Source organism: Aptenodytes forsteri, unplaced genomic scaffold, assembly GCF_000699145.1.
Source record: "Aptenodytes forsteri isolate BGI_AS27 unplaced genomic scaffold, ASM69914v1 Scaffold287, whole genome shotgun sequence".
Lineage (NCBI taxonomy): Eukaryota > Metazoa > Chordata > Aves > Sphenisciformes > Spheniscidae > Aptenodytes > Aptenodytes forsteri.
The window spans coordinates 48,977-59,933 of record NW_008794854.1 but is presented as its reverse complement, the minus strand read 5'-3'; the positions used below and the strand labels follow the sequence as shown (position 1 = coordinate 59,933).

Below are 10,957 nucleotides of genomic sequence, written 5' to 3'. Positions count from 1 at the left end.
AAACATTGGAACAGGCTGCCCAGGGAAGTGGTTGAGTCACCACCCCTGGAAGTATTTAAAAGACATGTAGATGTGGTGCTTAGGGACATGGTTTAGTGGACATGGTGGTGTTGGGTGGACGGTTGGACTCGATGATCTTAGAGGTCTTTTCCAACCTCAATGATTCTATGATTCTATGAATTTGGGAGATTTTTCTGTCTGCCTAATTATGCTTGTCCAGTTAGAGGTGCAGTTTCACAATCACCTAATCAGGTCTAAGCTGTTGTTGCCACTAAAAGGACCTGTCCTCTCAGCGGTATGCCTGCTTGGCTCTGTGTTTCTTTTAAGCTCCCTTGAACAGTGTGGTAGCAGGATCAGTTTCTTTCCAATTTGCAGTATTAGCTTTCAGCGATGGCTTCCACAATCCAGCTCACTGTGAAGGTCAAAAAAGCACCCATCCCAGCTAGGGGAGAAAAGCAGGGTGGAATGGGCCTTTCAGGGGCATTTGTTGACACTGCCTTGAGCCAGCTGTAGTACTTCACCCCTAGACTGCCTCAGGAGAGTAAGATGAGGTTTTTTTTCCAACTTACCTTAAGACCTGCTGACGCCGATGTTTGTCTGGTCAGCATACTTGCATGGTTCTTTGGTGTATAGATTCTGTACATCCTGTGAAGGAAATGTTAAAAAGCTTGGGTCTATAGTGTGTAGGTGATATGTAGAGGCATATGATAGAATATGTCTGTCAAGTGCCCTTGCTCTCATGGCTAAGGTCAGAGTTTAATTGGCATTTATCCTTGGAGCTGTAGGTGTCATCACAAAGTAAAGCAGATTGAATGGCTTGGGTGGGTGACTATAACAGTGCCAGCACCTCCCCTCACTCCTTCAGATGTCAGTCAAGTAATGGACAATTGGAGAATGGGTCCCTCCAGAAAACAGTGTCAAACCCCTGTATAAATCCACAGTGTGACTGCGTATCATATGCTAGTTAATAACAGGCCCAAGACTGACCTGTGTTAGTTCAGGTGAGGTTATCTCTGCCAGGTGGCAGTTACAGCTGTTATGTAGCCTCTCCAGAGGAGCTGACTGTGGCTGCATGGTGATGGGCTGCTGAATTTTGTCCCTTCTTCACCCTCCTGTCCAGGATTTGGTGTCTTCTCTTATCTGTGTCTACAACTGTGCTCAGACACCAGTGATGAAACAGTGCCTTGGTAACAGGAATAATCAGTTTTTCAGTGTGTACAGAAGACTATGTGGGGGGAAAACAAAGAAATCCCCACCTCTGAGGCTGGCTTAATGATGTCCCCAGCCTCAGTTCGTTGTGGTTATGTTGGGAGGAAACATGTACCTTAGGCTGCGTTACCTTGACCACATCTGCTTTTCTGTTCACTACAGCCTGTGGGTCTGACCTTGCACTTTGTGCAGCACTCTGCTGAGTTTGGCAGCAGCATGAAAGCATACTTGTCGTGGGCATACTTTGTTCTGCCTCATGCTGTTTGGCGCAGCTTGTGTGTATTTCTTTTCCTGGGTAGTGTGTGCGGAGGCAACATTCCAGCTTTCGGAGCGATTCCAGGTTACTTACCCATTTTCCTGCCTTCCTTCCCCTTCCCACCTTATTATTTTCCTTCTGCCTTTGCTGGTATTTTTTCTTCCTTTTCCTTTACCTCTCCCCATTGATGGCTAAAGGAGGAAGCAGCCAGTGGTGAAAATACCATTTCTTAATATTCTGGCATCTCCTGGGACATTTTTTATTCCATCCCACTGCTCTGCTAGGTATTAGTGACTTGCAGGGAGGCAGTGAGTAGAGATGTAGATCAGAGCAATTCCACAGTCCTAGGGGACACGTGGTAAAAGGGTTTTGTTTGCTGTTTTGCTGTTTGCTGCTCTTTGGGTGGAACCCAGATTCCCTGTTAGAGCGGTTGGAGCAGTGGAGGGGTAGTGTCTGCGAGAGACACTGTGATTCCCACAGTACATTGCTGTTTGTTCCCTGCTGACAGTGGTCTTTCAGATATAATTTACGTTGCTTATTTTGGGGCTGCTGCATGATTTAAGCATAGATTATTCAAGGCCGGGTTGGCTGGGGCTTTGAGCAACCTGGTCTAGTGGAAGGTGTCCCTGACCGTGGCAGAGGGGTTGGAACTAGATGATTTTTAAGGTCCCTTCCAACCCAAACCATTCTGTGATTCCATGATTCTATGAGTCTGTGATTAGAATTTTGAATAGAGCAGAGGTTCTACCCACTCATGTTATCAGTGGGGGAAGACAGAAAAATCAGAACGGAAAAGGAAATAGGAAAATATCCCTGGTAGTGGTTTCATATTAATGCCAAGATGAAAGGTGTGTACTGCTGGACAGGGCAGTTTAATATCACACAGAAACCTTGAAAGGTCTGAGAGGCAAAAATGGTAGATACCTAACAGCATCAGTAAATTAATGGAAATTTGCTTAGCCAGGAGTGGAGGATCCTGCTTTCTATACAGTGAATTGCACCATTAAAAACTGGTCAAAAGCTGCTTTATCACAACTTGGAGCAAAATCCAAAACCTGAGCAAATTACAACGTTCCTTTTTTCTTAGGGAAGCAATCACAGAGACTTCCAGTGAAGTCTAAGTAGCAAGTCAGCCTGGGTCATGATGGGATTGCATGTTGAGTTTTGTCACCTGGATGTGTCACGTTGACACACAAAGAGGCTGGAGAACTCTAGGTAGCGTCAGAGAATCCCATGTGCTGTCTTCATTTCAGGCCTATTTCAGAAAAGCATATAAGCGTTTATTTATATCCATTTGTGTTCAACAAAGCTGATAGGATTTATAAAGCATACCTGATGTTAAGCATGTGCTTATGTGCTTTGCTGAAAAGACCATTCAGTAGGTTTTGCTTAGTCAGGGACTTTAACCCTCTCTAACGGAATCAGCGCAGGCAAGGGAAGAGTGATAGTAACCTCTGTGCCTCAGAAACACGGGAGATTGGCTGGTAGTGAACCTCCTGTAGAGTAAGGAAAGAATTTAAATTAAAAAGTACTATTTTTTGGTGGCATTTGGACTCTCCAAAGGGGGTCTCGCATGCTGGAAACTGTATGAACTCTGCTTCTGCTGCAGCAGGACTAGACTAGTACAGAGCTTAGCAGTTCCACAACAGGAGTCAAGTGATGGTCTCTGCACTCACGTGTTTTACTAGAAATGTAAGAACCCTTTGCTGACATTACAGCTGGGCTAGTGAATCCATTTGCAACTTTACACATTTTTATTTTTTGGAACTAATGTGATTGAATCAAAAAGGCTGAATCCTAAATTTAAGAAAGTCTACCTTTCTATCTTAGTAGCTAGCAGCTGAGTGTCCTGCTTCTTGAAACACAGACAGTGCTATTAATCGAATTGTTCTTGGTAGCACCTGTGCACTGCTTTTTATATGAGAATGTAAATGGGCATCAGTAAAGTCACTCATTGCAGCCTTTGTTGAAGGGAACTGCAAGTGTACCGGTGCAGTGAGTGCAGGGTGCCTGGAGTAACCTTTGAATCAGAAGTACAGGGCAGTGTCAGTGGATACCCCATCCTAGCTTCATGTGACCCAGCTCACATCAGAAAGCAGTCTAGCTTGATTGCATGAGATTACATATAACCCAGTAAGCCTTTCTGAGAGCTGGAATTTACTAATCAGGTGCAGGGTCCTGTGAAAGCAGCCATACTGCTCCCTTCTGAAGCTGGTACAGCTATAGAGTAATGGCTGTAGGTATAGCTAGGCACAGCTAGCTACCCTGAAATGCATGTCTGTGCAAGCTCAGCAGTGTTTGCATTACGAGATTTTACATAGCTTAGACATGCTTCACGAAACAGTGGCTTCATTCCCAAGGACGTGTCAAGTTCCTGGAGGAGGCAGGAAAGTGATCTGCTAATCCCAGTTGTTGGTTTGATACTTTGGTTAGTTATCCATGTGCTTTGCTAGACAGCTATTGCCTGCTTTTTTTTCCATCCAGTTTGGCAGCTAATACTATATAAATGATATATTAGTGAAATATTATTTTATAATTAATCTTTTAGAAGCTTCAGCTTCTATCATTGTTATGCTTTAAATAACAACAATTAGCACTTGAGTTTTTTGTTAATTTCCAAAGTCAGCTAGCATTTAACATTAGTAAACTGACATCTTTGGTAGTTTGTATTACCAGCCACTACTGATATAGGCTAAAACCAAAATTTATGAAGTCTAACACCCATAGGTAGGAAAGAATGTAGATACACAGCATATTGCACAGTAATTAAGGTACTAATAGAGACATGCGTTGGCTTTCAGAGAGGATAAATCTCTACTGGGACGTGTGTGTGGCGTGCAACGCTAATAAGACAGTTCTTAATCAGCAAAGTGACTCAATAGCTGGTATAAACATAGCCAGGTTTGGAGTCTCTTGTGTGCCAGGAGAGACTGTATTATAAAAGTTGATGTGGTTTCAGAGACGGAAAAGATCCTGGCAAAATTTTCCCTTACAAGATGATGGTTAGGATTTCGCCCTGTTTCGCTGAAAAGCTGCCAGTAGCATTCGAGCCAGTACTTGGTCACAGCGGTTGGCAGAGATGTCAGTGCTATTGGCCATGTGGTGGGGATGAGAGGGCCAGATTTCACCCGGGGAGGTGTCTGTGAGCAACTTCACGGTGCGGGCTCTCCGACCTTGAGCTGCGCCTTCGTGACCGAAGGCGGGTAGTGCCAGCAGGCAAAGGAAGTGATCAGCATGGGAGCCCTCCACTTAAAAATCCAGGAAAGGCGTTGATGCCAGGAAGGCCGCTGGTGTCCTCCCACCCCCAAAGTGCTTGTCCTGTCCTTATTAGGTGCTGCTGCCCTGCCCTGGACCACTGTGCTGCCGCCTTTGTAATCTGGGTCCAATCCCCCTCATCCTAGGGGGATAACTAGGGCTACTCCTAGTTATTTATTTCATGCCATTTAGAAGTGCTACTTGTTGCCAAGGTTTTTTACCCCTCTTTTCCTCCTTATTTGCCAGCGACAGCCACACGCTGCTCACAAAGGAGACTGGTGTGATTAAAAGACCTCCATTACTAAGGTAGCCATGGCAACAGCCTCCTTGGAGGTCTTTGTTGCCTGCTAAAACTTTGATCTCCAAGAAGGGCTGCTGCTGTTTCTCCCTCCAATTGAAGAGAAGAACAGGAAGAAAGGATGAAGTTTACTCCGAGCAGAGGGAGCACGGAGGAACTCATTGCAGAGCCATACTCTCCCAATAAATCTCACAGCAGCTTCCTTGGAAGAGTGTCTGATTTACAAGGGCCACACTTCCTCTCCTGTCCTTTCTAGCCTCCTCTCAGGGCAGTGTCCTGTGCCAGGGGCCTCTTGCTGTGGCATGGCTTGGCAAATTTTCCTGCCACTGGAAGAAATAGTTCCCTCTGTTGAGGGCCTCTGCCTCCCGTGGTCCCACTGCTGCAGGTAGGGCTGCAGAGGCAACCCCCAACAGGGAAACCAGTTCAACAGTTATTCCCATATTTACCCAATATTTATCACATTTATGCAATTGCCAGTATTTACCATATTCCTGTATTTACCCAATTGCCATGTTCCTGACTGCACCTGCGCCTACTTTATTCATGTCATCATTTCTTTTCAGCTGCACCACTTAACCTAATTATTTTTGTGTCTCTTCTCTGCAGACTCTCTGCTAATAGTCTGCTTGACTCCAGGTCCTCCCTGATCTGCTGCTATTTGCTCTCCCACTCTGTCACCCGCCTTCCTCCTGCCTATTAATTCCTGTCCTCGCTTGCCTCTTCTGTATCTTTGCACTTTCTGGACCCACTCTGCACCCCCTCAGCTTTTCCCTCTCCCATTCCTCCTCCCTGCCCTGTCCTGCTGTGCTCTGCTGGTGCAGACTGGGGGCTAGCAGGCTCCCTTGCACTTTGGGGCTGGCTGGGGCCCGGTGTGTGTGGGGTGCCTGATGAGAGGCTGCTGTGGGCGGGTAAAGCCCCACAGCAGCACAGTGGGAGCAGACATGAGCGTGTCCCAGACCCGTGCTGGAACAAGGACGAGCTCCTAGCTTCGACAGAGCCGCCTGGGACAACCCTGGTACACAGGGCCATTGTCTATTCCCTTTTTCACCCAGGGGTGTCTGCTGGGGCTTGGTGGTGAGAGCTTGCACAGAGAACATGTAGCCCTTGCAGGGGTGCAGAGCTGTGGCTCAGCAGCTGCGCCCAGCCATGTCTCAGAGTGCCTGTGGTCCTCTTAGGCGGGCAGAGCCGCCGTACAGAGGTGGTGCAGCCAGATGGTTTCTTGGCCGGATGTTTTAGTAAATTCTTTTCTCCCCACCAATTGCTTTGTAGCCCCAGCCCTCCACCTTCAAGTTTCCTTAACAAAAAACCAAAAGAAGAGAGCAGTGAGGTGAGCTTAATGCCCACAGAAGAAGCAGCCTGGGCACAGAGAGCCAGGAGGTTGGTGGTCATGATCGCCGTGGCCGCCTCCTGGCTGGCGTTGCAGCCGCAGATCCAAAGGGAGGCCTTGCTCACTGAAACCCTGCCCTCTCTGCCCCGGCTTCGGGCACTGTGACTGCCGGGTCTCCCCTCTGCCAGCTACCGCCTGGCTTTGGGGGCCGCTCATGCCCGGGCCAGGCTTGCACGGGGCAGGCAAGCGAGAGTCAGCGGCGGCCCTTGCCCCCCCAGAGCCGCCCTGTCCCTGCGCCCTCCGGCTGGCTGGCGGGCTGGGTGCTTTTGCTCCACTTGTTGCTGGCGGCGGCAGCAGGAGGAAGGTCTTCAATGAGGGGCAGTGGCGGGGAGCCTCCTGTCGCCGTGGCAACCGCGCTTGGCGGCTGGCAGCCCCGGCCCGTTGGCTTCACCCGCTGAGGGGGAAGCGCACGGTGGGGGGAAGGGTTATCAGTGAATTAATTCGGCCCAGGACGGGGAGGGGGGAGAGCCGGGGTGCGTTGAAAGCTGCTGGGGGCACGGCAGTCCAGAGGCGGGCTTTGTGCTTGCTGTCAGCTGGGTTAGTCAAGGCGGCAGAGTTCATTCTGAGCCGTGGCGGGGTTTGCTGCTGCCTCGGGCCCTCCCGGGCTTTGTGCATCCCCTGCTGGTGGCTCACGGGCCCCCAGGGCTGTGCGAGCCCCGCTGCAGGGCAGGGGGAGCAAATTCCCCAAGTGGATACTCAGCAGAGCCGAGTGAGGCTGCACAAGCAGGGGAATACTTGAGTGCTCGTAGGTAGTGACGTGCGGAATCAAACTTCACAACTCAAAAGAGTTATAAAGCAGGTATGTTTATTACGGCGCCGGGTGCAAGGGGGATAGCTCCTCCTAGCTTGCACACTGTATGTTGCATCAACTGTCCCTTACATGGTTCTGCAGTGTACATATTCATTACCATAGGCTGGGTTAGTACAACTAGTTCTAAGAAAAGGCGGGGATATTTTAATTATTTCCAGGAACCTATTATCATAGGCTCCCTCCTCCTGGCGCACGCGTACTGTCATCTGGTGGTCGTCTATTAGGGTCTTTTGGAGGAAGATTCACAGTCTTCTTCACCGTGTACCTTCACCTTTGGCCCAGAATGCTGAGTTGTCTGAGCTTCAGACTGCAAGGCTGGTTTCAACCAGATGGTTGCTGAGTGTATACATTTAAGTTTCTGTTACCTACCCAACTTCTGTAACTTCTGCTAACGATAGGGTTACAGTGTCTTTGCCAAACATTCTATTATGCTTGCAACAGCATCTATGCTATCGGAGTTCCTAGCTACAGTAGTTTATGCTAACAATTACCCATTTGTTCCCTAATTCAATATCACAGAGGAACTACTTTGGCTGTCTTTGTGATGAGTAACCAAGTTCTCAAGCACTGTTATTTTTGAGGGATGCTTCTTCCCCCTTGAACACGTGGTTCATGTGCTTCATGAACTAGTGCTCGCTAGCAGGGATCGAGAGTGTTCGGGTAGGTTCAAAATAAAGCAGGCGCCTATTTGGACTTGTGAGGTGGAGCTTCTGCTCTATAGGTGTCACTCCCTTACCTCTGGTACCACAGATCACAGCCCTAAATTAGCTATATACCTCCAGCTATTTGTCCACTGGCGTCTGCTCTCAGGTGAGCTTGTGCAGAGATAATAACACATGGAAGGCAAGCTGCATACCCCTGTCTGCCCATATGTTCTGCGTGCATGTGGTTCACATACATGCATACAGAGGCCTATGCAAGAATTGTGTATTTTTGTGTGTGTGCTGGGAAAATAAGGAATATATTTGATATGCATGTGGAACGTAATGTAAATCTAGGATGCTGTGACATAAGACATACATTTGTTGCGTGTGTTTGGAGCCCACTTGTGGCACCCAAGGCTTAAGCCACACATATGTTGTATACGTGCCTATATCTTGTAAGCAGAAAGCATACATGAGCACTTTCCTATAACAAACTAGCTGTGAACAGTCTGGACACTTGATCCTTCCAGAAAATGGACTGCAAAGAATGCCATGAAACTCTTTGTATATGTAGATGAAAATGTTGCAGTAGACTGATGGCAAGAATCCTCCTTGAAAGTAGTAAATTATCTGAAGGATCAGCATTGTATCTTTTGCTAAAGCTTCAGGAGCACCTCATCGTGATGGCGTTACTGTGAGTACTAGACAGGTTTGATGAGTTGCAACTGGTTGCAAAGCACTGCCTGCATTCAGAGTATGTTTATTATGGCTCCAGTAGGCATCCTTGTGGATTTTTGATCTCTACAGAACCTCTACTGAAGCACTGAGAAAAAACGGACAGTGGGAATTTGATTATAACACGCTTCAAGGACAGATTAGAGGCCAAGGAACTTGGGATCCAGTTCATCATTGTGTCAGAGTGCTGCTTAGTGCAGGACCTGAAGGGCATGTGGGGAGGTTAAAGGTACCTTTGTACCACTTTTGCATTGGCTTACCCTTAGCTGCTTCTGTTATGTTATATCCACAATGTATGTCTCTCTTCAGAGTGCAGCTGTCCTACCTTATGCATGTCTTTAAAAAACCTAGCATGATCCTGGTGCTATATAAAAGAGTACACAGCACAGCTGCACATAGGGCTGTTCTGCCGATGCACAGGTGTGTGTAAATTATAGCTGAACACTGTGCAGGGTGTTTGTTGTGTATTAGAAATATCCCAGACATTCAGTGCCAAAACAACTAGGCACCAAGCTGCCTTTGGGCTTGGATTCTGTTTGTATTCAGTTATAATTTAGAAGTTGACTTGCTTTTTTTTTTCTTTTCCTTTTGCAAAGTGATTCCACAAATCTCGACACGAATCCTTCCCTGGTTGGTTTGCTTTGCTTGAGAGTTGGCCTTATATCACACAATCTCACCAAGTTGCTCGTGCATCTTGAAATAAGTAGTACATACTCACTTCCAAGACTCCTTCCCTGGAGCTGTCTCTGCAGTTGCAGAGACCCACATGGAGAGCACCACCCACGGGTGTTGGATGCATGTGGCTGACTTGTCAAGGGCCTTGGGTTAAAGATGTTTCACATCCATGCAAACTACATCAGTACATTTTTAAAGTAAATCCTTCTGTTTGAGGGCTGTCGTGCATTTCCAGGAGCTTTTTGCATGTGTAGAGCATAACTCCAGAAAGATGTTACCGTGTAACCACGCTAAGGGGACCTCCCTCTTCTTGTCATTTTGTGCCTAGATCGGAGAAGCTCTGTTCCAGATTCTTTCCCCCCAGCTCTGCTGATAAAGATAAAATGCAAGGACACAGAAATGGCAGAAGTGCAGAGGCAGACACCAGGCATCGAGCAGGATGACATCTATGGTTGATAGGAATTCACTTAACAGGGTGCAAGTGGGCTGATGAGGAAGGGGACTGGAGGCTAAGGCAGGGGCTGGGGAGTGTGTTTTTCTTGCAGTAACCTCTCCTTGTTCTCCTCCTTCTGTCTTTTCTAGGCAGGACAGGGCTGCTTGCTGATCTCTTGCCCAGTTTTGCTGTGGAGATTATGCCAGGTATTCCGTCATCTCACCCTTCAATCACCCAGTCCTCTGTCATCTTGTCTGTTTATCTTTCTACAGCATCTTTATGTGGTGTACGTTTCACTCTTACGTGTGTTTTATCTGGGGATAAAAGGGAAAAGCCTATCGCTTACTGGGAAAGTGTGTTGGGTTGCAATCTGAGCGAGCTGATGCTGGGACCTGGGGGAGGAATAGCCATGCTGGGAGCCAACGTACAGAGATGGTTGATGTCATGCCAGGACCAGTGTGAGAGCAGAAATGCAAGCGCTGTTCAGGGGAGGTTTTATATCAAGCTTTCTGCTCTCCCCCTGCTAGCACACAGGTAACGCCGCTCCAGCCTGCGAGACCTCGGCAGCCTCATGTGCCTGTATGGCTTTGTAAGTCAGCTGCTCTTGTGCAGTAGTAACTTCCGCTCCCCAGACCCTATCCTGCGAGTACCGTTACAGCCATCGCCACAGATGGTAGCACAGGAGGTGCTAGAAATAGAGCACTGGTTAGCAACCCATCAGTAGCACAGCCCCTCTTGTGCTGCATGGCCAGGGCATTATCTAAGTAACACCAGGTGGTTGGACCAGACATGAAAGCTCTCTGCCCATGATAAATCCCTTGCTAACCAAACTAATGAGAGCCACCAGTTCCGGCACTCCTTGCAGAGGAAACAGAGACTGTGCAACAGATTGTCCTTGAAACGGAAAAGCTGTGAGAACATTTAGCCCTTGAGTCATCTGATCATCCCCTGACAGTGCCCAAGGAGTGTTTCTTTCACACATTTGTGCAAAAATGCAACTCCACATAAATGTGTGAAGCTATTTTCAAGTCTGTCCCAGAGATGCAAATGGAGAGAAGGCAGACACTCCCCCGCCTCCAGTGTAACCCAAAGCTTCCTGGAAGTTCAGCATAGCAGGAGAGGGTTTGGTCTTTTCAGTGTAGACAGAAGTTGATTCTCTGTTGCCTAACACTTTTTTTTCCCCGCTATTTACAATTTTATTGAATGGGTATAAAATTTTTGTGTGTTGGCCAGGTAGCTTTCTGGTACCCTCAC

The 10,957-nt window shown here is 47.7% G+C and overlaps 1 protein-coding gene across 1 annotated transcript in view; it reads left to right on the top strand.

Moving 5' to 3' along the window:
- ILDR2 (immunoglobulin like domain containing receptor 2) overlaps window positions 1-10,957 on the top strand; it is a 40,646-nt gene that overhangs the window by 14,507 nt on the left and 15,182 nt on the right. Inside the window, exon 4 of the mRNA XM_009274587.2 lies at window positions 9,853-9,909. Coding sequence (XP_009272862.1) covers window positions 9,853-9,909 — 57 coding nt within the window. The remainder of the gene's footprint in view (window positions 1-9,852; window positions 9,910-10,957) is intronic.